Source organism: Tenrec ecaudatus, chromosome 1, assembly GCF_050624435.1.
Source record: "Tenrec ecaudatus isolate mTenEca1 chromosome 1, mTenEca1.hap1, whole genome shotgun sequence".
Taxonomy (NCBI): Eukaryota; Metazoa; Chordata; class Mammalia; order Afrosoricida; family Tenrecidae; genus Tenrec; species Tenrec ecaudatus.
In genome coordinates this window covers 261119081-261147004 of record NC_134530.1, presented here as the reverse complement: position 1 = coordinate 261147004, position 27924 = coordinate 261119081, and the positions used below count along the sequence as shown (strand labels likewise).

General features: G+C 44.9%; 2 protein-coding genes across 4 annotated transcripts in view; one reads left to right on the top strand and one right to left on the bottom strand.

Annotated features, from left to right (window-relative positions):
• Window positions 1-12199, top strand: part of ARV1 (ARV1 fatty acid homeostasis modulator) — a 45305-nt gene extending 33106 nt beyond the window's left edge. The window contains exons 6-7 of one of the 3 annotated variants that reach the window (XR_012779741.1): window positions 8786-8860; window positions 9580-12199. The gene's annotated coding sequence lies outside the window, so the exon portion shown is untranslated. The other 2 variants (XM_075531888.1, XM_075531869.1) reach the window with 2 other exon arrangements.
• FAM89A (family with sequence similarity 89 member A) lies at window positions 90-26644 on the bottom strand. The gene is made up of 2 exons (XM_075531900.1): window positions 26262-26644; window positions 90-1210 (listed from the first exon to the last, which is right to left on the bottom strand). Exons 1-2 carry the CDS (start codon window positions 26556-26558, stop codon window positions 947-949), a joined length of 561 nt encoding a protein of 186 aa, XP_075388015.1. The 5' UTR covers window positions 26559-26644; the 3' UTR covers window positions 90-946.
• Window positions 26645-27924: the final 1280 nt, after the last annotated feature.

The following is a 27924-nucleotide window of genomic DNA, read 5'->3' as shown; positions in this document are numbered from 1 at the left end:
TGTTTGATTTGATTCGGAGCATTCAGTTATGAAAATTGATCGTTCTATCCAGACAAAAATAATAGATACATACACAAACTGTTTCTGAGTACTTTTAGCCTATAAAGTAGTTTAATAAATATATTAAGGCTTAAGGTAAGGCTCAAGGTAACCATTGGGTTATGCGGAGGAGGGAAGTTTACATCCTAGTACATCCAAAACACACTAGTTTACATCAGCATCTTTAAAAACAAAAAAATTACCATATTACCACAAAGAAGAAAAATCATGGGCTTGCCCAAGTTTTTTCATTGAATATATCTACTTTCCACCTACATATATCTGGTGGACAAAGAATGAGCTCAGTTTTCTGATGGATTGAGGGGGGGAAACAGTTGAATGGTCTGATCTGAAATGTTGACTTTTTGAGCAAAAAGCCTTCACTGATTTGCTTGGACAGTTAGTAATGCAGCTTACTAATAAGTACAGCTGAACAGTGACTTGGAAGCTTATTTAAATAGTAAGACTCGCTGTAAAAGGTCCTGAGGAGAGAGAACCAGTGAAATGTTACTATTCATACATCCAAACCTTGAGGCAAGAAGGTGTCCAACGAGTTGTAAGGAAGTTATCTGGCACAATAACCACCCTAGTCCGACACCCACTACTAAGGCAGGTTGGGGAGACTCTCATCAATATATCAGACTATTCCCAATGAGAGATAGTCACAGACTGACAGCCAAGTACCCAGGCCCGCACAGGCAGAAACTCCAGCCATCAGACTAGACTAGACTGCCCGCATGTGCTGATGGAGAAGGCCTGCTCACTTAAACCTGGCAGTGTCCAGCCCGTAGGCCATCCACTGGAGAGGCACAGAAGGGCCCTGAAAGGAGTATCTGTAAGAGGAGAAGCAAGTACTGATGTGTGTCCAACCATAAGGATTTCCCCCACAGTCACAGTCCCGAGGAACCTAGATGGACTCCAGGATCCAGTCACTGCTGGACATGGCCGAGACCGGCAGCATCCCGTCCCGAGGGGCTTCCCGCTCCTTGCTGTCACAGAGCCGGTGCTGCTCCTGGAAATACTCTTCCTCTTCCTCAAAGAAGCCGTTTTCCAGTTCGTACAAGCAGTCTGGGCTGGAGGCTGCCTGGCACGCTCCCTTGTACTCCTGAATTGACTCATAGAGGCTGTAAAGTTGACAAAGCAGGGACATGTCCAGCTGCCGGAGTCCAACCTTGCAGAGGGGTAGGGATAAAAAACAAGAATTCAACACTTGAGTTAATGTCACGTTTACACATGCCACCAGCAATCTGCTAATGAGTGAACATTCGTTCCACCCAGCTAGTGAGTAAGCATTGCTTGGATGCTTTGCATTTCCAGTTTTGAGAAACCTTAATTGAGTTTCTCCACACCTCAGATAATTACTCAGTGTGCCTAAGAAGGACTATGGGTGTGGGGCAATGAGGCTGAGCCTGTGGTGCTCCTGAATACGCCTGCTGATGCTACAGGAATGCACAGCTGGCATTTCCAGCTGGTTTCTCTGGAAGCCAACATGCAAAATGTCATTCATTCCCTCTTCCTGGTCAAATGAAGGGAAGACCCACACTGACTTCCCCCCTAAAGCATCAGGATACCAAGAGACCCAGTTATTCTCATGAATGTATGGGCAACAGGTGCCTCTGGCATGTGGGAGAGTACATTAGTCTGCGTACTGGAGCACCACCCTCTAAGCAACCGGCCCCCAGGCACTCAAGAGAAGCAGTTAGACCCCTCCGAGAGAGAGAGAGAGAGAGAGAGAGAGAGAGACGTCTTCTCCAGGAATGGCTATAGGAACATTTCACAGAGTAAATGAGGTAAGATCTTTACTAGGCACAGCCCCCTAGAATCCTTCCTGGGAGTGAGTGGTTTTCAAAGTTAAGTGATGAAGAAATCATAAACATGAGCATCTTAGATATCTGGTTATCCTCAAATTCTTCTCTTCGTCACAGCCCACCCAGCCGTACATTGTTACATCAAGCTCACAAAGAGAATGGTTAGCCATCTGGCAATGCAAAATAAAAGGTGACTGTGCACATGGACTTCTCCAGATGGAATACACAAATATCGACTATATCTGTGGGAAGAGCTATCAGGGTGTCAATATCAGCAGTCCGAACCAGGCGGGGCTACCTGTGGAACAGACCATCAATTGCTCCTATATATGTTCAAGGTAAAACTGAAACAAGGTCTTTAAAAGCCACCACCCAGGGGCATGGCCTCTGGGGCACGTCCACTCCAGATGGTACTGCGGAAGGTCCTCACCCTCACAGGGCCTATGCATGGAGAGATTTAGATTGTGCCGCCAGTGGCTAGTTCAACCGCTTTCACGACTCCAGCCGCAAACTGTTGCTTCTTTGTCCTTTTAGAAGAGAGTTTATCAAGATGCGAGCGTAGACTTGTCTCAATGGTATGTTCCTCTCACTAGTACACCTATGAGAGATAAGAAAGGTGTCCTGGTGGCTCAGTGGTTAAGCACTCTGCTACTAACCCAAGGGTGGGCAGTTCTGGTCCAGCAGGTCTCCAAGGGAAAACAATATGGCAGTCTGCGTCTGTAAAGATTTACAGCCTTGGAAAGTCTCTGGGCCAGGTCTCCTCTCTTGGAGTGTCACCAGCTCAACAGCAATAACTTGGTTTGTTCTGTTGTAGGACGTAAGACATGGGTGATCCAAGGCGCCTACACTGCCACAAGCTACCTGCATGGGGGGTCAGACACTGTTGTTTCTTTCTCTGAACTAGAATGTATGTACATATGGGGTACGAAGGGGCACAGATCCTGATATTTGTGTTTTTAAAATGACCCCCCAATTGATACTGATTCCCAGTTCTAGAAAAGAAGTAGACTTCGTGACACACATGCAAGAGGGCTTCAAAAAGGTCATGGGAAAGCCATCATCTTTTTGCCCTCTTCTCCACGTGTGTTGTTGTTGTTAGGTGTCTTTGCCCCATAGCGACCCTATGCACAACAGAATGAAGCACTGCCCACCAGCACCATCCTCACAGCTGCTCCTGGGCTTGAGCCCACTGATGCAGCCAGTTACCAACCCATCTTGTCAAGGGCCTTCCTCTTTCTCCCCACCCCTCCTCTTTACCTAACAGGATGTCCTTCTCCAGAGACTGGTCTCTCCTGACGATATGTCCAAAGGTAGAAGACGAAGTCTTGCCATCTTTGTCTCTGGGGAGCACGCTGGTCTTACTTCTTCCAATAGAGAACGATTTGCCCTTTTGCAGATCATGGTACTTTCAATATTCTTCTCCAGCACCATAATTCAAATGCATCGATTCTTCTACGGTCTTCCTTATTCAATGTCCGACTTTCACGTGCATATGATGCAATGGAGAGTTACCATGGCGTGGGTCAGGCACACCTTAGCCCTCAAAGAAACATCCTTGCTCTTCAGTACTCTAAAGAGGTCTTGTACAGCAGATTTATCTACTACGACACATTTTTTTTACTCTCTTGACGGTTGCTTCCATGAACATTGATTTTGGATCAAAGTAAGAAAAAAAATCCTTGACAACTTCAAACTTTTCTCCATTTATCATGATGGTCCCTACTGGTCCAGTGGTGAGTTATAATCCATATTGAAGGCTGCAAAACTTGATCTTTATTCCATCAGCAAGTGCTTCAGGTCCTCCTCACTTTCGGCAAGCAAGGTTGTCATCTGCATACTGGAGGTTGTTCATTAGCCCTCCTCCAATCCTGATGCCGCACTCCTCTTCACATAATCCCGCTTCGCTGATGATCTGCTCAGCATACAGACTGAACGCGTATGCTGAGAGGATACAAGCCTGATACACAACTTTCCTGATTTTAAACCAGGCACTGTTCCCTGGTTCTGTTTGCACAACTGCCTCTTGATCCATGTACAAGTTCCAAACAAGCTCAATGAAGTGTTCAGGAATTCCCATTCTTCCCAGGGTTATCCAGGTTATTAGGGTCACACAGTCAAATGCCTTAGACTGATGGTTCTGATGTCAGCAATGGCATTCCTTATTCCACGTCCTGAACCGTTGTTGGATGATCTTCAACAAAATGTTCCTTGTGTGTGATATCAGTGATATCATTCTATAGGTTGAACACTCTGTTAGGTCACCTTCTGTGGAATGGATACAAATGTGGATCTCTTCCCGTTAGTTGTCCAAGTAACTGTCTTCTGAAGTTCCTAGCACAGAATGAGTGCATTCAGCTCTCTGAAACATTTCGATGTGTATTCCACCTGTGTGATCTGCCCATTCTTCCCCAGCCCCTGGAGCTGCCATGAGAGTATGCGGTCTGTCGCAGTGCACTCGAAGACAGGTTGTATCATACTTTTCTTGTTTCTAAGCACAGATTTCTGATCCTCCAGGTGAGGCTGAATTCAAATCTTTGCTGGAGCTAGATGCCATGCATTACTGCCTGCCCGAGACAGCACTCTGACTGCTGTCTCTACAACACTGTAGAGACACTATTCGTTAAGTGCTTACTTACTCGGGTGCCAGGTGCCGGGCTCCACAGCTCACCGGCAGGCACATTGAATGCCCAGGGAGTGCCAGGAGAGCTATGTTTTTACCTGCCCCATGTTATGTTTACATACACTGTGGACACTTAAGGTTCTGACACACAGCTTCCATAATGGAGAGTAGATAGAATGAAATGTAGAATCCCATGATCTTTTTATGCCGTTTTCCCATGTACTTTTGGAAGCCCCCTCATATTTGTCCTTTCTGGGCCATTTATATTCCCCAGTGAGTACTCAATTTTAGTGTAGGCTCTGGAGCCTGCCTGCCCGTGTGCAGATCCTGCTTTGCCACCTAGTAGCTATGTGACCCTGGACAATTACTTTATTTCTAAAATGACCGACCACTGCTGCTATTGTTCTTTCTTCATTAGGCTCGCCTGAGTCCCATCTCTTAGAGCTCACTGGCTGACAAAGGATCTTCTAGACCGGTGGTTCTCACCCGTCCTAATGCGCGACCCTTTCATACAGTTCCTCCTGTTGTGGTGACCCCCAACCGTAACATTATTTTCGTTGCTACTTCATCACTGTAATTTTACACTGCTGTGAATCGGTCCTTGGACCCCTCTTTGAGAACCGCTGATCTAGACAGCAGTCACTAGTGCTACTACTGTGTTGCTCTCCCTTCCCCATCCAGCGCTAAGCATACAAAGCAGCCCAGGTGGGGGACAGCTCCCCCAGGCAACCCAGTTCAGAAGACCCTAGTGCAGCCAAGTAAGGGGAAAATGGACCAGCAAGCCTACTTTGTGAAAAGCAAAGTAGTCATTGCAGAGTCCGACAGGAAAAGCCTTTGACTGTCTAACTTCAAAACTGAAAAAAAGAAGACCCCAATCCTTCCCAAGCGGGTTATTCTTTTCGAAAACATGCAATGGTTTCTCATATAGTCAAAATCTACCGATGGTTGCGTTCTACAGAGTATTCAGTGCTATCTGTGTTTAGTCTGTCAACACACAAGTCAAAGTTCTCTCTTTTGTAACCACTCTAAATATGTGAAGATAATTTTCACTCATGTGTCCCAACCCCTAAAAAAATAAATCTGCTCTTTTCTGAACTAAATGTATTCTCAATTATTTTCATTGTGATGTTCTGGTCCACTACCTTTCCTATTCTCTTTCCTCAGGATTTGCTGTTTTTCTCAAGATTCTTCTATAGTACTCAGATCTGAATATAAACAAGATTTTAACTGAGAAATTTTAAATATCCCTGTTTTGTAGAATTTATGTATTAAGATAGAAACATGAATAAAGTTACACTCTCTCGATATTTGCTAAAACAGCAATGAGAATGATTCACCACTTAATCACTTTGCTAAACAGTAGGATTAGACACCTCCAAGGTGAGATTTACTACCTCAGGAATGAATGTTGGAAAATGCCACACCAAGCCCCTTTTCACCTTTGTGGGATAATCTTTCAGCCCAGGTACAGTAGGAGCATGGGCTCTGTGGTTCTAATAATCCCTCTAGGTCTCCAAGAGTGTGGCTTTCCATGACACCATTCCACTTGTTAAGGCACTGTGGGGTAAAGAATTTAACTTCGCCCAAAGAATCTGGCGCCTCTCCTTGGTCCTTTGTTAATTCCCACGATTCAAGGTCTCGGCTAGTCTCTAGACAACACCTGAGGCTTTACACTAATGAGGTGACAAAAGACCACCCTATGCCATCCACCCAACCTCAGAGAAAGGGGTTGACTAAATCAATCGTGGCTGCATCGTGCAGACCTAAGAAAGACTGGGCAGGGGAGCTCTATGGGCTTTCTGGTTGGACATCGTCACACATAGGAGAGTAGTGGAGCCTTTTGGGGGGGACATTGGTAACCCAGATTATAAGCCCTACTTTATAATCTATTTGTACCTCTTTTGCTATTATAAAACTGTAATAAGTATAGCACTTTCCTGAGTTCTTTCAGTTTTTCCTAGCAAATCCAAGGTAGTGGGAATCAGCTAGTGAAAACTGGGGGCGCCTTAGAAGACCCCCAAGTTTACAGCTAGCATCCTAGCTGTGAAGAGTTAGTGAGAAATCGTGAATGTGTAGCCTTTTGTTAGGAATAAGTGTGTTCAATTGATGTATGTATGGATTGTGAAAGGAGTTGCATGCGCCCCCAATAAAATTATTTTTTAAAAATAGAAAGAATTGAGTGTGCGAGAGCGCACAAGCTTGGAGATGAAGTTTTGAACAGACTTGACAGGAAGATTGAGCCCTTTAATCGGTGAGCTCTGACCTAGTTCCAGGGGCTGTGTCAGGATGAAGTTCTGCATATGCAGGCCATGTCAGAACAGCTGGTGAAACAGATTTAATAATAAATTGGTTTGGCTTGATCGACATGCTTTTGGAGTCACAGGAGTGGGATTTGATTTTCACATAGGTACCATTCCCAACGTACTTCTTCAGTTTGACCAAGGATTAGCACTAGGCAGAGTTGGCAACAGTGAACTGTCCCGGACCTTTCGGCATTGCAGCAATCGGATGAGTAACAAAGCAGCCTTGTCATCAGGTGGAACTGTCCCAGAAACAAAGGGCTGACCTATCTAGAAATGCAGTGTGATTCTTGACACTCAACCTGTTACACAACCAACTGTGTAATTGAAAAGGCTGGCACACATGCCTGCGCACATACACTCCCATGCCTGAGTGACAGACCTTCCCCCACAGCCCAGCTTCTGGGGGCCACCTTCTTCAGACAACTCACTAAACTACTACTTACATAATAGAAGTCCACCAAATCTGCTGTGACATGAAGTGAATGATGAAATGCGCACATGTGTTTCCATCGCCGTGGCTCTTTCACCACGTTTACTACCTGGTTGTTGAGAATATGCACGGCAAAGCATACGCCCATTCAACAGTTCCTGCGTGTGCAGTTCACCGTGTGCTGACACTGTCTTCAGTTATGTAACCATTCTCTCACTCCTTTCGCCTTAATTTCAACTCCCTGTCCCACTAAGGTTCCAAACCTTTCAGGTGGTGGTTGTTAATTTGATCCCGTTCAGGTAATTCTTATGCACAGGGCAGATATTTTTTATTAGTTGAGCTAAGCTATTATGTGGTTCTAAGAAGACTTTAGTGAATATTCTTTGGTTTCAAGTTTAAAGATTATTTCAAGGATCTAGTTTCAAGGGTTCATCCAGCCTCCAAAGATAAGTCATGAGGATTTTAAATTCTGCTCTGCATTCTACCCCTTTGGATCAGGAGTCTTCTGTGGAATCTTTGACAAAAATAATTAATAATAGAAGCCAGCATCTCCGATTCTTCTGCTCTCCTGGTACAGAGGCAATCGGCCACACATGCCACATGCTCCCCTTATCCTGACGTTTCATTTTCTTTCATTTTGCCAGGTCACTCGAGACCAAATGTCGTGCCTCAGATGACCACTTGGACGCTTTTACAAGCCCAGGCACTATGCAGTGAGCTAAGCGGTCGAGAAGAAGCATTAAACACACTATTAAACACACATTAAACTAGGATGTCTCATGAAACGACACCTTTAAACTTCCAAACTAAGGAACTAAATCCCATGAGGTTGTACATAAGCAAGAGTAACCTTAATGGTTACTCTTTTGTTGTTGTTATAAATATGCTTATCACACCATTTTTGCCAATTTGACTTTTCACAGGCGTACAGCTTATTAACACCACTGACAATCATCAGCTGTGCAACACTACCCTTCATCGATGTGATGTTTCATCACCAGAAACCAAACTGCAGATTAAATTAACTTCACCTTCCTTCCCTGAAGTCCTGGAGGCATAGGGGGTAACCCCTTGGGCTACTAACTGCAAGGTCAACCACTTTCCCGATGCTCTGTGCGAGAAAGATAAGGCTAAATATCCGATAAAGACAAAGAAAGTCTGGAGGGCAGGTCTACCCTGTCCTATAGGCTCACTAGGAGTCAACTACGTTGGTTTGGTTTGGGGTTTTCCCTCCTCCCTAATAAACGTTGGTGTCTATACATTTGTCTGTTCTTGTCTTCTTACACAAGAGAGATCATACAATATGTGTGTTGACTAATTTTTCTCATCATGCTGTCTTCAAACTGCATCCACCTGGTACCACCAGGGATCAAGACCTCATCTCTCCCAATACGTCAGTAGTACAGTATGTATGTACTACAATTTGTGTATCCCTTCATCTGCTGAGGGCCATTGGCTAAGTGAGTACTGCTGCAATTAACAGTGACACACAAATCCCTCTTAGAGTTGTTGTTTCCAAGTCTTTGGGGTACATACCTAGAAGTGACATTACTGGGTCATAGTACAGTTCCTTTTTTCTTTTTAGGTTTTAGAGGAACTGTGGAATTGCCACACTGTTTTCCACAATGGCTTGAACATTTTGCACTCCTACCAGCAATGGGTGAGTGCCAATTTCCCCACATTTCCACCAACATTTTCCCCCACTATTTGTGTGTGTGTGTGTGTGTTTATCTTAATCATCCTAGTGAGAATGAAATGGTATCTCATTATAGTTTGGATTTGTAGATCTCTGATGGCTAATAATATTGAGAATCTAATTCAAGTGTCTGTTGGTCATTTGAATGCATGTCTATCTATTATAGTTCTTTGCCCATTTCATGAATGGGTTTATTGTTAAGCTCTCCAAGGTTTAGATCTCCAAGTTTTATATATCCAACTAATAGCAACCCCATATAGGGTTTCTGAGGTTGTTGATCTTTACAGAAGCAAATAGCTTGATCCCTCTGCAGATCAAGAGACCTTGGTGGAGACCTCGTGGTTAGCAGTCCATCATTTACCTGACAGCACCATGAGGATTGCTTAAGTTGATACATAGAGATATAATTAATTAGATATATGGTTTTCAAAGATAGTCTCGTAGTCAGTCGCTTGTCTTTTTAGCTTTCTGGTAATCTTTTGATGAAAAAAAGTTTCCCTGAACTATTCTCGACAAGTCAAAAACCCTTAGCCAGCATTCTGTACTCCGGTCTGAATCTATTCTTAGGGCTTTCTCTCCCCTACCTGCATCTCATGAAAGCATTCAGTGGAGACTACCCCTATTTCATCGCTAAAGCCTCTTCAACTGCCTAACTTCATGCCAGTTTCTCATTCCCTTTCCAGACTCAGATTGCTTCAGCCTCAAATGAACTCCCCTTTCTCAGTCTGCTTTTTGACACTTGTTATGCTCTGCCACCGGTCCTCTTTCTCCACATGCAGTCTGCAAACCTTCAACAGACCTACCCGCCTTCTGCAGCTCTCTCAGCACAGGCACAGCCATGAGGAGCAGGCCACCAAAGGAAATGTCAATGTCCAGGAACATCTGGCTACAGAAATGGGCTGGCAGCAGAACCATCAGGACCTGCCGACCCTTGGCTACCAGCTCTGGGGCAGGTGTGAAGCTTTGAAGATGGAGGCCAGGACTGAACAGGCAGCCCTTTGTGTGCATATCCCAAGATGGTCCTCTGGAAGTTGTCTGGCTACATACGGAGCGAGCATGGACATAGCAATATCAAATTTGCTCTCAAATGCTCTTTATGTTGCTGTCATCTGTAGTGAGATGCAGAGAGAGTGACAAGTGGCAGTCTGCCCCAAGAGCCAGTCTCTCCACGGTGAAGCCACATGGTCTGCGCACCTGGGAAGGGGCAAGGAGGACCAGAGTGAGCAACTGAATCTGTGGTGCTGTGCTCCAAGATATAGTGGAACCACTCATCAACAAGAATTCTCCTCCTGGAAAAGGAGGTAGAAAGTGCCCCTGCAAGCTCACTAATGGCCACCCCACCCCCCGCTCTACCAACAGGGCAGTCTGTAGTCGTGTTGTGGTCCTGATGGAGGGCTAGTCTTCTCATTCATGGCTGGATGTGGAAAATACAGCTTTGTCCTAAAAACACTTTTTTTTTAAACTCCAGTCTAGCTAATTTCAGAAAAATACAGAATTCTAAGCCCCTGCAATTTAAACATTAAATTTTTTTTTAATTTAAACATTTTAAACAGAACAATCCATTGGTTTCTACTGATTTAAACTGCTAAGTCAATTCCTTCCCCTCTCTTTGTTCAGGCTTCCTGCTTCCTTCCCCTCCAGTCTGTCTTCTCCCTCTACACCCTGCCTGCTGCTCTCCCAGGTGGTTTAGCAATCCTGAGCATTCTGAACAAAGAGAGCCAACAATGCAGAACCACACTAGCAATGGTTTCCTTTTACTAGTGATTTTTTTCAAAGGAATAATAGGTTGAAACAAAATGTGTATGAATTGTTGAATGTAAAGCTATTATCTTCATCTAACTCACAATAAAAGGTCTTTAAAAATTAATCATAGGTTTACCACATAAATATACCTCAGGCAGACAGCTGGTTCCCAGCTTGGTTTCACGTCACCAAAACGGAATCATTTGGCAAGTACAGCAGAGAGGAAAGGTCCTGTCCTTCACATTTTAAAACTTGCACTGAAACCATCACCATTAGAAACAAGGCTAAGAAAATGAAAAGGACTTTTTGTTGATACGAAACAAAACATTTGAGAATTTTATTTTTAGTAAAAAGAAAATTGTCTTTTTTTAAGCTTTGCTACTTTTACAAAAGCCAGTACAGTTTAGAGACATAAACAAAGTCAGTTTCTTCCCAACGAGAGTGGTGAGCAGAAAGAAAAAAGCAAACACAAAACAAACAGTGTGACTTCCTCCTGGGTCCACACGGGAGAAGGATTTCCAGAGGACGCCCACAGGGTGCTGCGGTGGCTGCGCTCTGGAAGTCACACTGGGGTTCTCGCTAAAACCACCACCCTCGCACAAGAATCCACTTTTCCTGCCATCGCTACACCAAAAAATTACCCCACCTCCCATAGGAGTGAAGTCAGGTCAAAAATTAAGCTATATAATTAGGAACTATAGTATGAGATCCTCAAACTGGGGCCAATACAGAACGCGGTTGTAGGTTCAAAACACAATGACCTAGAGACGGGTGCTCGAGAGTTAGAGAACGACTTAGGGAAAGAGGAACTTTTCAGGTGACCTCTCCAAACGGCTTCACACTTCCCCCCAGCAGGAGTGTCATTGTTAATTCTGAAAACTAGTAATAATTCCAAAGGAATGCGAGCATGCAACAAATAGGTGTGCACTGCTAGGACTGTGTTACTGTAAAAATTTTTCTGAGGAACTGGCAGCATCTATTACAAGTTTTAAAATACTGCATGATTTTGACCAGCTAACTGCTCCAAGGTCTAGAAATTCACTCTAAAACGATCATTTCCATGCTAGACACATATTTAATCCTCTTCTTTGTTCTGTGAAATACCTATTAATTCTCTTTTAAGATGAGAAACTGAACCACAGAAAGGTTAAGGGATTTACATAAGATGATATCTGTAATAAGTGGCAGAGCAGGGGCTTGAAAGCAGGCCTACAGGACTCTGAATGGATGCTGGCTTGTATCCCTGAAGCTGTGCTGCCTGGTGTGGAGAACACAAGGCGGACTCCATGGTTTATCAAGGATGATTTTTATTTGGGGCTGTTCTCAGTGTTCTTTCTGACTTGCTGTATGAATATGTATTAACTTACAAGGACATTTTTAAGGTTTCCTTCCAAAAACAGTGGATGAATAAGCATATAGAGATGAATTGTAAACTTATACATACTGGTAAATACAAAAAAGTATTTCACGGGGGAACTGATTACAAGACTCCAGGTATAGCCGCACCCTGGGGGATGGACAGCAGAGAAGAAGGCAGGGGGAGACGTCGGACAGTGTAACATGACAAAATAATAATAATTTATGAATGATAAAGGGTTCATGAGGTGGGGGGAGTAGGGAGGGAGGGGGGAAATGAGCAGCAGATATTAAGGGCTCAAGTGGAAGGCAAATGTATTGAGAATGATGGCAATGGATGTAAATATGTTCTTGACACAATGGATGTATGTATGAATTCTGATAAGAATTGTACGAGCCACCAATAAAATGATTTTTTCAAAGTATTTCACATTCACTGTTAGAAGTCTACACTAAAAATAAAAGTACCATATGACCTAGCAATTCCACTTCTAGGTGTGTACCTAAAAAACTCAAAAGCAGACACTAAAAAGAGACTTGTAGTAATGTTCAATGCAGCACCATTCACAATAAACAAAAGGTGGAAATAAGCTAAATGCCCATCACAGATGAACAGATGATACAATGATGTCACATAAAAAGCTAAGGAAAACCAAAGGTATAGGGGAAAAGTTTGTTAATGGTCGGTTATGGGGGAAAGGTGGGGCTCTCTCCTCCCCTTAGAGAGTTCCCATGTCAGACACCCGCAGGGGCAATTCTTCCCTGCCTAGAGGGCCACCATGAGTCAGAATTGACTCGGGGCAGTGAGTTTGGGGTTTTTTGGGTGAAGCAGGAGGGGTGGGGGAAAGGAAAGCCAATCGTAATGGAAATACTGCGTTAAGGATAGGGCTGAACAACCAATTGGGAAAGCTGAAGCTGTGCACCTGTGAAACGTTACCCTGACCAATGATGTGAGACAGATATACTGACAACAACAACAAGAGTAGCTGCTGAGCCTGCTTATGTACAATTGAACACATCAGATTTGGTTTCTTGGTTTGGAGACTTAGGGCAATGGTTTCATTCATGGAACATCCCGTTAATTGGCCTAATAACCTGTTTAGTGCTTCTGTTCTAGCTCCTAGTTTGTTATACGGAAGTGGGGTCTTGGTATCTGGTCACCTATAGCAACAACATGGGGGGAGGGTGGAATAGGTGACTAATTGCCTCTGTAAACAACTTCCTCCTTTGCCATGAGACTCAGAACTGGATGGTAGCTGGCTATCATTACTGAGCATGTCCATCAAAGATCCCATAGAAGACTCCTGATCAAAAAGGAGGAAATGCAGAATAGAATGTCTTAATCCTCGTGGGCTTCTTGGCACCATGGACGATGGACAAACCTCTGAAAACATCACCTTGAAATAATCTTTAAACCCTAAAACAAAAACATCCCCCTTGAAGTCTTCTTAAAACTGATGCGGTGTTTAGCTTAACTAGCAGAAAATGTCTGCCTTGAGCATTCTGCTCTTTTAAGAACTCCCCTTAAGGATCAAACTGACAGCAAGAACTCCAAAGGTTAAAGCAGAAGTTGAAGGGGCAGTGGCCCTGGTGACACAATGGGTTAAGCATCGGACTGCTAAGAGAAAGATGGCGCTCTCTGCTCGTGTAAAGATTGAGTCTTGGAGACGCACAAGGCAGCCTACTGTCTCATAGGGTCGGAGTCAGACTCGACATGATGGCAGCCAGAGTGAGGGGCAGGGAGGTGGCCTTAACGAGAGGGAAGACTCAAAACGAGGGGAGAATGAAGTGGGGTATGTTTTTCTGTGCCTATTCTCAACAATCAAATAAATAAAATTTACAGACAAAACTCTGAGTTATAACAAAATAATAATAATGTATGAATGATGAAGGGTTCATGTGGGAGGGGGAAGTGGGGAGGGGAGGGAAATGAGCAGCCGATATTAAGGGCTCAAGTAGAACGCAAATGTGTTGAGAATGACGATGGCAACAAATGTACATATGCACTTGACACATGGATGGATGGATGGATTGTGATGAGAGTTGTATGAGCCCCCAATAAGATGATTTTTTAAAAATCTGAGTTATAATGAGAGGAAAGCTCCACTAATAAGTTTATGAGATTTGGACCACTTTTAATCATGAAATAATCTTATGTTTATACCAGTATAAGATTCAATAAATGACTTCAGTTATGTGAAGTTAATAGTCACACTACATGTTTTAAATCCCTTTTGTGACCTCACTAACGAACCATTTATTCACTAATATTTTAAAATTGTATTGTATTGCTTCTCGGCCTTTTGGCTAAGATCAAATGTAACTTTGTATTGCATGAAGGTAGTTACCAGGTCAAAAGACAGGCATACATTAAATTTCATAGGTCATTCAAACTGTCCTAAAAATATATATATATATAGTACTTCCACCAGCAATACACAAAAGGGTTTTTTTCCTCCAAATTCTAGCACTATTATTCTTGTCAATATTTGTATTTCTTCCCCCTAGGCAACACATGAGATCTACTTTGCCTTCTTTTACATTGTAGCTTTGTTTATGTGTGCCTATTTCTCTTCAACTGGAGATACTATCTCAAATCTAAGGATAGACAACACACCCATTAACACACCAAACACCATATGTAATCTTCCTCACGCCTCCACCTCTCCTGGCTGAAACTGGTGTGGCATTCAATCGACATGATCCCTACACCAGAGAGCCGCCCACCTTCACTCCTCCAGCCAAGCAGCGACCTCCCTCCCTGAATTCTGAGGACTACAAGCTCTCACAAACCGAGGCTAGTTCTAGCCTCTTAAATTCACTATAACCATAAAGAAGGTTGAGGGTTTCTATCTCTAGGAAGTGCGCTGTTTGCAGGGTGAGGAAAAAATGAGCAGCCTTTAAGAGCCACGGCAGATTATCATCTGGAACCAGCTGGAGCAGGCAGGCAAAAAATGAGATCGATCGGAGGCCGGGACTCTCAAGAATGACAGTGGGCAAAGATGGGGCACCTATCTGACCTGGACAGCTTAGAGCTGGCTTCCTGCTAATGGAGCCTGTGGGGTACAATCTCCTACAGAATCAGGAAAAACCTGGCTTTCAAGCAAGCCTGTGAAGTTTCCAGGGAACAAAGCTCCAAAGCTTCCAATTGCTTCTTGGTGGTAGTGAACTGCAATGGGATCATGGATCCTGTGTTCCTGCTAAATGTCCTTGCCCACCTGGCCTCAAAGATCAACAGCGATGCCAAGAGCCCAGGGCCACGGTCTGCTGCTCGCTCACTGTCCCCGGAAATATCTTGACTTTTTCTAATGTGAGGCACCGGAAATGAAGTGGAACCAAAAGAGTCTCTTAGAAGCAGGGAGTAGGCATTTACATTTTAACAAGAAAAGCCTTTAAGAACAACAACAAAAATACAGACGCGTTCTGCCGTTTGTAAAATTGTTGTTGTTGTTGTTAGGTGCCATCGTTTGTTCTGACTCACAGCCGCCCTTCTGTACCACAGAAAGAAACACTTCCCAGAGCTGTGCCATGGTCAAATTGTTGCCCACTGCTACAGCTGCCGTGTCGAGACGGCACTGTGTCCAGGCGGTTCCTCCTTTTGGCTGCCCGTCTACGTTAGCAAGCACCATGTCCTTTCCCAGGGATCGGTCTCTCCTGACATGTCCAAAGTGGGACAAAGTTTGGCCGTGCTCTCTTCTAAGGAGCGTTCCCGCCGCACGCCTTCCAAGGCAGATGCGCTTGTGGTTCTCGAAGGCCGTGATACTTTCCGGATCCTTCGACAGCATCATCACTCAGAAGCATGCTCTGGTCCTCCTTATTCAGTGTCCAAATTTCACATGCCGAGTACACATTAAATACAGTGCTCTCCGGGTAGGTAGAGTAATAGATAAGAGTTTAATGTTATGTGAAAAATATCTTCCAGTTCTTTAAATCTTATGACTATACCTTCAATTGGAGACAACATACAAAATGCACAGCTGAACCTTCTGAGCAAAAGCCCACCCACCTGAATTGAAAAATGTATGGACAAGAAGACAATCAATGAAAGTAAATGGTGGCAGATACACCCAAGGAACACTCTGAGGATTTGATTTCTCTATAAATCTTGTGGAGATGGCAACCGGTGGACAACAGAGCAATATCGGATTGATGGTAATACGAGGAAACAGCATGTTGGAAGTCTTGCTCAGCAGAGACGTCAACTATGTCTACAAGTTCCCTCTCAAAGGGGCCTGTCTCACTATGCAAGTTATGTGAGGGGAAGACCAGGAAGACGTACGAGTCAGGATTAAAGGCCACAGGGAAATCCTGCTCCTCTGATCAAATTCAATGGAAACTGTTACAATGGGGACAGACATGGTTTTATTTCAGAAGCAGAAAACCGAGCCATAAGCAAGGGGACTTCAAAAAGTTTGTAGAAAAATGAAACTGAAAGATAGTGGGATTTTCCACAACATTTCTGAAGAGCCATACATGTCCTTTATATCTATCATTTGAATCAAGCTTTCATAGTTTTCATTTTAAAGTGGATATGAGCCCCATACTCACATACTTTTACATGCACAAGGCATGACATCTTCTTGCTAAGTTTTCGCTTTTTTTTTGAAAGGTGATGTAATGTTTATTTCAAGAGCAATTGGGAGCTGTAATTCTTTTAAAATTAGTTAAAAAAAGTTTAATAAGTGAAGAAACTGACAATGTTTTAATTCAGTGCTAGAACACTCAAAAAGTACAAAAGCTAAGCTGGAAGACAAGGAAGTAGGAAGATAGTTAAAATACTTTTTGAATCATTTTATTGAGGGCTCATACAACTCATCACAACCCATACATACATTCATTGTCTCAAGCACTGGAAACACAGGGAATATAGGACAGATAAACTCCTCGTGATCAATACTGAGAGTAGCCATACCAGGAGGGGAAGGGGGGGTGGGGGGAGAAAGGGGGTAGATCACAATGACCTACCTAGGGGGTGGACAACAGACAAGGTGGTAGGGGGAGACATTGGACAGTACAAGACATGAAAAAATAATAATTTTTAAATTATCAAGGGTTCATGAGGGAGGGGGAGGGGTGAATGAGGAACTGATAGCAAGGGATCAAGTAGAAAGAAAATGCTTTGAAAGTTTTCACTTTTATTGGGAGGATATTGGAATGGGCACCAACCCTGTAGTGGTTAAGTATCACCTAAATCCTTCAAAGATGATTATAGACAAAGTTCCATTTTTAATAAACTGACACTCAAGAACAGCGAGTGTGTCCTTCTCCTCTTCTAGTTCTTTGCATTAAATAGATTTTACAACTATATATTGCTGTGTAAGTGTCTATGTTGTCTTAATAGTCTCTAATGTTATATCTAGGTCCTACTATCCACTGTAATAGCTACACAGAACTCACAGACAAAATTCTTAAAGAGTTACTTAAGGAACTTACCAGGTTGTAATGCAAATCAGAAATGCTTAGAACAGAAATGTCCATCAGTACTTGTTACCAAGTTCTTCGGAGGCTTCTAATAGATTCCCAAAGGACATGACACCCCTCTGTAAGCCACAACCTGAAAGCATTCAGCTCAAGCCCCCTGGGTCAGCACACTGGGCTCCCTGAATGAAGTGCCCAGAGGCACCTCACTCACAAGCCAATCTCCTGCCTCAAAGTACTCAGCTTTCCTTGCTTCTCGGGCTGGGAAATGCACCACTCTGTTTCATGTTCTGGCTCTGGTTCTGCGGCTGCTCCCCTGATGTCACAGCTGCCTTCTGAATCCAACTTCTGACTGTGTAGGAAGCTCAGGGTCCACAGGGTGTGCTCCACTCCTGGCTCTTGCCGGTAGTGAGATTCCACCTGCCTGCTGCTTCTCAGATGGCTCATTTTACATGCCCCAAGATGGGATTCCAGGGAATCCTAATCACAGTTATTCACAGCTGAATCCTATCCGTATTTTCTTCCACTTTCCTACCAGCCCCAAGCAGGAAAAGGCCGTTGGGTGAGAGTTGGAGATTGGCTAGAAAAGCCACATTAAATAATCCACTGACCCTGGAGCCTCTTCAAATAAGCACATTGCAATAGGTAAACATCCCCATCAGGTTATTTTGTAACAGAGCAAACTCCTTTATAAACAATAAAAATCTACAATGGCAATGGGGAAATCACAGTGCTGTAGTGTTTCTCTAGTATTTACCCTTCATCTGCCCAACAGGGGCTCTGTGGCACAACAGGGCTTGCTAAACAGGCTTGCTAAATTATACATCATTTAAGACCAAAGCATGTGAAATACTGACTCGTGGCTTAGGCTTTCTCTGTGTCTGAAGAGCACGTTAAAAATGGATTCTCTTGTCTCTCCAATTCTGTTTCAGTATGTACACAATATCCAGGAATATTCATTTAGCAAGGAACCTGGATGTTTCTGTAGCTGGTGGCCCATCCTTGCATGCATATTACATGAAAGCATGCTAGTAGGAAGATTACTGAAAGCTTGGTCTGTATTAAAGGTCATAGGGTATTCCTGGTTTCCACTAATCAAATTCAATCATGAATGTTGCATTGGGGACTAACGCTGTTTTATTTCAGAAGACATTTCACGAGCCGAATTTCAGGTTGGACTCGTGGGTGTCTCCCATTCAAGCTAAATACTTATCCCCCAGAATACAGTCCACTGGAGAAGCTCACTAGTCGGCTCTCTATACGCATTTGGATGGAGACAATGGTAAGAGGACATTTGCTGTCTCAGATATAGGAAAAATAAGGGTTGCTAGTTTTCAGAAATCAAACTTTTCTCTTAGACAAAAAGGATTTTTTTTTCAGTAAACCGTTACAGTTGTTCAGCCCAAAAGTTGTACATGGATGCCTACCCACTCATGCAGAGATTAGAAACCAAAATAACAGTTTCATAGCTTAAAGAAAAAATGCAGGCAAGGGTCTCAAGTCAAACTAGCAATCTTTCTGATGATTTAAGATTTAAGAAGTCTCATTGTCATCAAGTCAATTCTGACCCATAGGAACCTATAGGAGAACAGACCTGCCCCTGCTGCCTTCTGAGACAATAGAAAGCCTCATCTTTCTCCCACGGCATTGCAGGTGGTTTCAAACTGCTGATGTTGGGGATAGCAATCTGTTATGTACCCCCACCTTGCCCCAGGACATTGGCCTTCAAAGGTCTTCTGTCCCAAGCAGCTCTCTCTCATTTTCTAATCTCTCACGTCACTCTTTCAAGTATCTTTGAGTTTAACTTCCTCCAGAAACTGATGGAGGGAAGGGTGGCCTGTGTAGAAATCTTTGCCAAGAATAATTCTGCCAGGAGTTCCAACTGACACAGAGTAAAGGGCATCCATAAACCATGATGGTGATTTTAAAAAATAACATATTTAGGAAACAAGATCAGACCACCAGATAAAAATCTTTCCAACTGTGGGACCCTTGAGAATAAAGTATTTGTAGGGCATCAGCAGGATCCTATGGCAGGCATCTATTATTTGGACTGTCGTGCAGCCCCTGATGTAGTTCTGGAAACTTTGGGGACGTTCTCCTCCCCAACCTTACTCCATGGTGGATCTGACCCTCAGTCACTATTAATTAGTGCAGAACTGGGCACAATGGCATCCATCTTCCCCAGTAATTACAAACTGGAACTAAGAAGTATGGTTGGAACGGAAAATAAGGAAACTGTCAGCAGTCATGTTCTTAAATGAAGGGACCAAAGAAATTGGGGTGGGGAGGTGAGGAGGGAGTTGACTATAGTGGACGTCCTGTTTCCTCAGCAGGCCTGACTCCGGTCTGTTTCTAGTGGGCATAATCTGTTTCTAGTGGGCATAATCTTTAACAGATTATCCTTTTGCAGGTTAGTCCAAAGCAAGCTTCTATTACTAATATGAGTCCCTGATCATGAAAAATGAGAACTGGCCTAAACGAAAGCAACCATGCTGATGTAAGATGTGTGAATCTCCCAGACACCAGACAGTTCTTAACATTTATGTATTTCCCTTCATCCCTGTATGCCCCGCTGCACTTTATGCCTAACGCCCCGTAAACCTTTGTTAAGTGTGGTCTAAAAATATTCTGATGCAAACAACTGAAATAACCTTAAAATTTTTTTAAAAATCTATAGCATAATAACAATTTAAATGGGTTCATTTGAGGACAGCATGGGGACTCACAAACGCTGCAGACTTTTACAAATAAGGGCTACTAAAACAAAAAACCCCCAAAAAAGGTTAACATTTGAAGTTGAACTCACAATGCTCGAAGGGTGGGCCTCAACCACCAGCGAACAGAACCCTCTCTGCCTTTCTAAGGCCTCTTATTCCTCTATCTTCTCCGGACACCAGCTTCCTCCGAGGGCCCCACCGTCCATTTCCTTTTGCACGTTCTCCCTTTGACATGTCAGCTACTCTCTCAGCTTCGACCGTCTTCTCAATGGGTCCTCTCAAGGTCAGAATCTCCCCCCTGCTCTCCAGAAGCACTTTCTGAAGGCTTAGCGTACTCGACCTGATGCAACGGCAAACCACCCTCTCACGAAAACAGCCACACTTCCTGATCCCTCTTGCTGCGGAGAACTTCACTTTCCCAGTGATCAATTAGCAAAGCCTCACAGATTAATTACTGCCACAGAATAGCACATATGCAGTCACTGAAGACAGCAGTTTAGAAAACAACGGCATATTGACATAGAAAATGTTTACAATATGTGAAAACAAACAAAAACAACCCAATGTATATTTTCGATTCTTATGAGAGAGAATAGGCATGTATGTATAAACAGTGCAAAAGTTCAACAGTTTTGGAGCCAGAAAGACCTGGTTAGGTCTGTGATCTTAGAGGAGACCAATTAAATTACCTATGAGTATATGATTTTCTGTAAGACATCGAGAGTCTTTGAGTATCTATCTCATGGAGAAGATATAGAGACTAAATTATCCAATGTACAAAAACAGATTGTATCTATGTGGCAAAACCCCAAATAGTAACGGTAATTATCTCTAGATACCACGATTCTAATTCTTCATTGTTTTGCTTAGCTGTACATTCTATTAACAATCCTAAGCTACCTTTGATTCTGTTTTCAACATCATCCCAACTCTGGCATTTAGTCAACATTTCTGAAATTCTGCTTCAGAAAGGCTCCTCCCATTTGAGCTTCTTACTACCTAAGGCTCACTCTGCTGCTGGAACTTTCATCGCATCTTCCAGGCACATCTCTAGTATCTTCCACTACCAACCTCTGCTTTCAAATTAATTCCTCCAAAGACACCTCAGATCACCATTCTCCTGCTTAAAGCCCTCCTCTCCCTACTCCCGGCCCACTCCATGCCTGTTCCCAGCTCCCTCACACACCACGAAGTGTACACTGTGTGCTAGCTAATCTGCATTTCTCAGAGTCTGGCTACAGATAAGAGCCCCAAACACAAGGAATTCGGGATAGATAAACCCCTCAAGGCCAACAAGGAGAGTAAATATACCAGGAGGATTAGGGGAGGGTGGAGGAAAAAGGGAAAATCGATCACAAGGATCAACCTAGAACCCCCTCTCCCAGGGGGACGAATAATGGAAAAGTGGCTGAGGGGCAATGAAGGACAATGTAAGATACAGAAAAAATAATCCATGACTTATCAAGGGTTCATGAGGGAGGGCAGGTGGGGGAGGGAGGGGGAAGAAATGGGGAGCTGATATCAGGGGCTCCAGTGGGAAGAGAATGCTTTGAAAATGATGATGCGGCATATGTACACATGTGCTTGACACATTGGAGGAATGTATGGATTGTGATAAGAGATGTAAGAGCCCCCAATAAAAGTATTTTAAAAAATTGCTGCCACTTCCTGAGGCCTTGCCACACCACCACCTTCTCGAAAAGAAGCCTTCTACATGCCCACTGATGTCATCTTTCTCATTCTTCTAAAGTATTTACCCCATGCTGCCATCACAGCTTAGCTATTTCCCTTTTAACAGATTTGACCTCCAGGTCTTCAAATTAAGTAGATCATCTACACATGCTAGTCCAGAAATAATTCAGACATGAACCGCCAGATCTTCTTTTGCCCTTGTTCTTGGGAACTTCCCGATCAGTCCTCACTCAGAGCAAAACATTCTTAAAAACACCCAAAGCCAGCACGCTTTTACCAAACGTATGACCTATCTTGAAAATGACTTTGTCGAGGCCAGTAGCCATACCTGTGGCTATCATTATCTCAGCTAAATATCAGGCAGGCCAAAGACAGATGTTTATTTTCTGTGTGCTTCAAATAGTCAGTCAGGTTTAGAGAGAGCTCTGCTCCAAGGCGTAATTATAAGTTTACGGTTGTATTTGAATCACACCAGGAGGGGCCTGGAAAAACACTTTTCGGTAATGGCACATGGAATCCCGAACCACCACAACAAAACTCCAGAGTCATGCTATAACCTAGGAGCTTCACAATAAGAAAGCCTCTGAGGATTTCCTGTTGTTGTTGTTATTGCTGTTGCTGTTCACTTAAGGAACTTAATCACTGGGGAAGGGGGTTGGGAGTTCTTCCTTTTTCTCCCCCATGTTTATGCCACGTCCAAGTGCAGACTGTAAACATGCTCATTGTAGATTCGGCTAATTAAAATACAGTCCATCTGCTGTACCCGCTGTTGTCAATTAATGTTTCCCATGAGTCGGAATGACTGGATGGCAGTGAGCTTGGAATACATTTTAGAAATTGGCCTGGGATTTATGCGGTTCAGTTAAACGCTTTAAAAATCCTACCAGAAAGAATTAGAAATTGCTTCCAATGCCAGCTATAGGTTGGGGAAACAACATCTAAATGATTTTAAAATGTTAGGACTGCTTTCAATGAAAATTTCGTTTTTAAAGGTAGATTATTTGTGACCCCAAAAACATACTTAAGTGGAATTTTTCCAAGCAATCCTAAATGCACACTGCAGTGATTCCTAAGCTAAACCGTCTTGTGAATTTATTCCTAAAGAAAATCAGCTTTCATATATTAAACCAAAACAAACCCACTGCCAGCAAGTCAATTCCAAATCATGTAAGCCCTATATAGGGATTCTGAGACCCAATCTTTATGGGAGCAGACAGCCTCATCTTTCTTCTGTCGTATGCACAGTGCCACTGGGATGTACATGTACTAGGGTATGCCAGATCCTGGACTAGATGAAAGGAAACAGATGCTTAAATGGGAGTGAGGGTGTAAACTCACACATCTATTACGATCAACTGGTTTGGGATATGGATACAATGCCCATTCAATGGGGCAGAAGAGTCTTCAATAAAGTGCTAGGAAAATTGGATATCCATCCACATGCTGAAAAATGAAAACATATCCTTGCCCCCACACCATATGCAAAAGTAAATTCAAAATGGATTAACTACTTCCATGTGCAAATTAAAATGATGAAATTCTTAGGGTAAAGCTGTCAGGCTTAGCTTTCAACAACAGAGTATCTAATTTAATAAAAAGCACAAAGAGCAAAGGCAAATAAAGCATGGGGCCATAAGCCCTAGAGTTTTGTTCACCAAAAGGCTACAAAAAAAAAAAAAAGGTGAAAAGGCTAACAACCAACTGGGTAACTATCTCTGGAAACTATACATGTGATGAGCATCTAAAAATCAAAATACACATAAAAGTTCTACAACTTAACAAAATGACAAATAATCAAAATGAACAAAGGGCTTGAACTGACATTTCACCCAAAAATATCTACATTCAAATGGTCACCAAATGCAGGAAGATACTAAAGGTCACCAGTCATCAAAGAGATGAAAAAGAGAGCATTTCCCGTCCTCCCAGGCTGTGGGGCCAGGTCCTGGTAGCTGGTGCTGAGAGAAAACTCACAGTTGCGTCCTGGTCTTGGGACTGTGCCAGTGGTCAGTTAGTGGGACAGAGAAAAAAAAAGAAAGCATTTCACTCCCACTAAAACGGCTAAGATTAAAAAAAACAAACCAGAGAATAACAAATATTGGATGGAGCGGGAAAATTGGAATCCTTATCAATTCCTAGTGAGAAAGCAAAATAGCACAGCTGTTATGGAAACCAGCATGGCAGTTCCTCCAAAAACTAAAAACCAAGGTTTATTGGTGCACCATTCCCAACAGCCCAAAGCTGGAAACAGTATAAATGCCCACCAGTAAATGTGACGCATAATACAACGGAATAGAACTCAAGCAGTAGAAGAAATTTAGTCTTGATGCATGATACAAGAACAGGTGGAGCAAAGGTTCCCAGATTTATCTGGTCTATCACCCCTTTTCGGGGGAAAAAAAATTACTCATGCCCACACCACCCTCATCCCTTCCATCAAAAACTTGTACTTTTGCAGCACCTCCCGATTGTTCCAGTCCCCTCCAGGGGCCGGTATTGCCGACTTTGGGAAACACTAGATTGGAAGTTAAAGACATGCTGACCTAATAAGCCAATCACAAAAGAACAAATATGGTATGTCTGCACTTATAGAAAAAGATACGAAAAGGCATATGTATAGAGACTAAAGTTTATTACTGGTGACCAGGGGCAGGAGAGAAGGGGTTGGGCAGGGAGGGGGTGTATTTAACAGCGACGAAAATGTAGAATAAAATAAGGGTAAGTTTACACCGCCTATTGTTGCGATTGCTGTTGATAGGTTATACACCTGTTAAAATTAAACTGTGATAGATATATTTACCAAACAAACAAAACTCAGACCCACTGCCATTGAGCTGACTGTGACTCACAGGGAAAAGCTGTGAGTTCACTCCCTGCAGGAGCAGAGCCTCATCTTTCTCCTAAGGAGTGACTGTCACACCACTGTCTGCGGCCAACAGCGTGATGCATTACTGCCGATAGGTTCATCAGACATTGCAGTAAATTAGCCTAGCCATGCGTTTCATGCTTCTGTTCTATGTACTCGTGTGTTGTAAGTGGTCTCCATGTACCTGGGAAAACAGTCAGGAGTAGGAGGAACACGTGGACCGTGTAATGAATTGCCTCCTGTGCCCTGAGACCAGAAGTGAACGGTGCCCTGCTTCCTTCCATTCCTGAACAGTTTTACCAAAGACTCCATGGGGCAAAATGCAGGGCAGAATTTCCCACCCTCGTGACTCATCTATTGGAGGAATAGAGGCTAGCTGAATCCCTGCAATTATGGCCCTGAGATCATCTTTAAACTTGAAACCAAAAATATCTACATCGTCTTGGAGTCAAATAGTTTAGCTGAGTAAAGAATGGCTGCTTTGAGCACAATGTCCTTTGAAGATCTACACTGGACCAAACTGACAACAGAATCTGAAAAGATTAGATAAGAGCTTAGTGGGCAGGGAGTTGAGGTTAATGGGGGAGGAACTCAGAAGAGGACGCAGAGAAAGTAATCAATGGCACTAAATTGTAAGTAAATTGTAAACTGTTGTGTGAGATGGTACATATTTTGTAGTTCTAGTCTCAACAACAAAATTAATAGGATTTAAAGAAAAAGGGGAGGTGGCATAGAGATGGTCGGGGTAAGAGGGTTAAAAAGGAGATTCTGCCGTCCGCTCCTTAGAGAAAGATCATGTTAACAAGCGAGTGAACGCTGGGGGAGTCACAAAAAAACGTGCGTACTTCCGCAGGGCTGAGAGAAACCAAGCCCTAAGGACTGGACCCCACACACAATTCAAAGAACCCGCGTGGACTTCATTCTAGGCAAGGGGGGCTACCTCATGCCCAGCAGTTTCAAGGGCGTTTGGGGATTTTGCCTTACAGGACTTTGAGGGTTGGAGCCGCCTAGGGCGCTCCGCTTTCGCAGCCATCGGTGGAGCCAGAGCCACGGGAGAGGTCATCGGATCCTGAAAACTCCACCTGAAGGGGCGCTGGGGAAGGGTGACGGGGCGGAGGGGGAGGGGGATGGCGAGGGAGGGGGGAGTGGGAGGGAGCAGGGGAGGGGTGTCGCTCCAATCTGTTGTTCACAGCAGCAGCAGATAAAAAACTGCCCCCTCCTAAGAAGGAAAACACAAGTGTGCACAATCCGTACCTCCCCAGGAGAAGTGAAAGTCTCTCCTGGGGTGCAGAGAAGCGACAGAGCCCTCCCATCTCGAGCACGAACCCCAAACCGCGCGTCTGGCAGCCCAGGCTTCTCGGCCCCTGAAAGCTGACCTCGGATTCGGGAGACCCTCCCCAGGTCCAAGTCCAAGCAAGGGCACAGAGGGCAAACAAAAGGCGCCTGGGGCAAAGCTGGCAGGAAGTGGGCGGGTGGGTGTAGAGACTGCCAGCCGGGGCAACGCGGGGTCTCGGCTGTGGCGATCTCGAAGGTCCCGACGCCAAGGGGCGGCCCGCAGAACCCCACTTACCATCTCCTTGCGGAGCAGCGCCAGGGCCGCGTCCAAGTTGGGGGGCTTGGCCAGCGTGGCCGGGACGCGCGCGGCGCCGCCTCCAGCGCCCCCGCGGCTCAGCTCGTCCTGGATGCGCGACTTCTGCGCGTACAGCCGCTCCAGATGCCGCCAGCCGCCCGGGGCGCCGCCGCCCGACGCCGAGTGGAGCAGCCCGCTGAGGCTCTTGGGCAGCGGCGGCAGCCCGTCGACCCGCAGACCCCGCACACCTCCCGGGCCGTCCGCGCCCACGGACCCCGGCGGTGCCCAGCCGCTCATCCCGCCGCCACCCGAACTCGCCGGACGCCGGGCTCCATCAGGAGCAGCAGCTGCGGCGCCCAGATCTCCGCAGCCTGCCGGGGCCCCGCCCCCTGCCCCCTGCCCCGCCCCACCCCCAATACTGCTCGCGGCCGCCCCGCCCCGCCCCAGAGCTGCTCACCGGCGCCCCGCCCCGCCCCCGTTCTGCTCGCGGGCGCCCCGCCCCCAGAGAGGCTCGCGGAGCCCCGCCCCCTTCCCCGCCCCGCCCCAGAGCTGCTCGCCGGCGCCCCACCCCCTTCCCTGCCCGGTCCCTAGAGCTGCTCGCGGGCGCCCCGCCTCTGCCTCCGCCCCGGCGACCCTGCTCTCGTTGCCCAACCCTCGAGCCCCGCCTTTGCCTACTCCTCTGCTCCCCGCCCCCTACCGCGGCTGGACACCGCCAGCTGTGGTGTCTGTCCTTTTTACCTGCCCCCACACTCACGGGAAAGTGGAACCCAGCGCTCGACGGTGGCCTGGCCCGGTCACTCTCCCTGCGCCGAGTTGGGTTCCGGAGCATCCCGGAGAGTTGCTTCTAACCACGGAGGAGGTAATTCTCGAAAAGCTGGTGGGATCTCGACCCAGAGGCGTACGCTATGGCGCCTGAGCTCCAGTGGAGTCCAGGTGCTCCCTGAGTTACTATGAAAGGTTCCGTCGGCCAACCAACACCGCCTTTGTTCACTTTTCTCCGTGGCCAGGGCCTGACAGGCAGGTATGCAGATCAAAGAAGAGTGCTGAGCAGGTTCGGGGTTCTTCCATGTCTCTTCATCAGCGCGGCCGCACCCAAATCCAGGGCACCTGTTACTTCTGGCCACGCTTCGAGGAGAGCTGTCAGTCCCTGCAGACCTCCTGGCCTTCCAAGCGACCACCAGTCTTCCCAGCAGCCCAAAAGATCACAGTCCCTTTCTAAGATCTGTGTCGGGGCTTAAATTCTAAGCACCCCGTTTGCAGACGGCCATGGATGACAGTGAAAGCCCAAAATTCATTTGCAGAGCCCCCACGTGGATTAAGCCTCCACTCAATTCCCTCTGACCATTGACTTCGTTGGGTGAATCTGCACAAGATCTCTTTGGAGTATGGAAAAGCAAGGATTTTAATTTGAGGACTAAGGTTCACCAAACTCAAGCCATGCCATTTTCAGTTGCGGCATGTGCATATGAAAGGTGAACATTGAATGAGGAAGACAAGAGAAGAAGTGATGCATTTGAATTGTGGTGCTAGAGAAGAATATTGAAAGTACCAAGGACTGTCAAAAGGACAAATCATTGTGTCTTGGAAGAAGTAAGGCCAGAGTGCTCATTACAAGCAAGGATGGCAAGACTTCCTTTCACGTGTTTTTGGACATGTTGTGAGG

Coding starts and splice junctions, on each gene's coding strand:
- FAM89A (XM_075531900.1), bottom strand. CDS start 26,558: ATGAGCGGCTGGGCACCGCCGGGGTCCGTGGGCGCGGACGGCCCGGGA. Junction 1,211..26,261: donor CGCTGCTCCGCAAGGAGATG/GTAAGTGGGGTT, acceptor CCCCTCTGCAAG/GTTGGACTCCGGCAGCTGGA.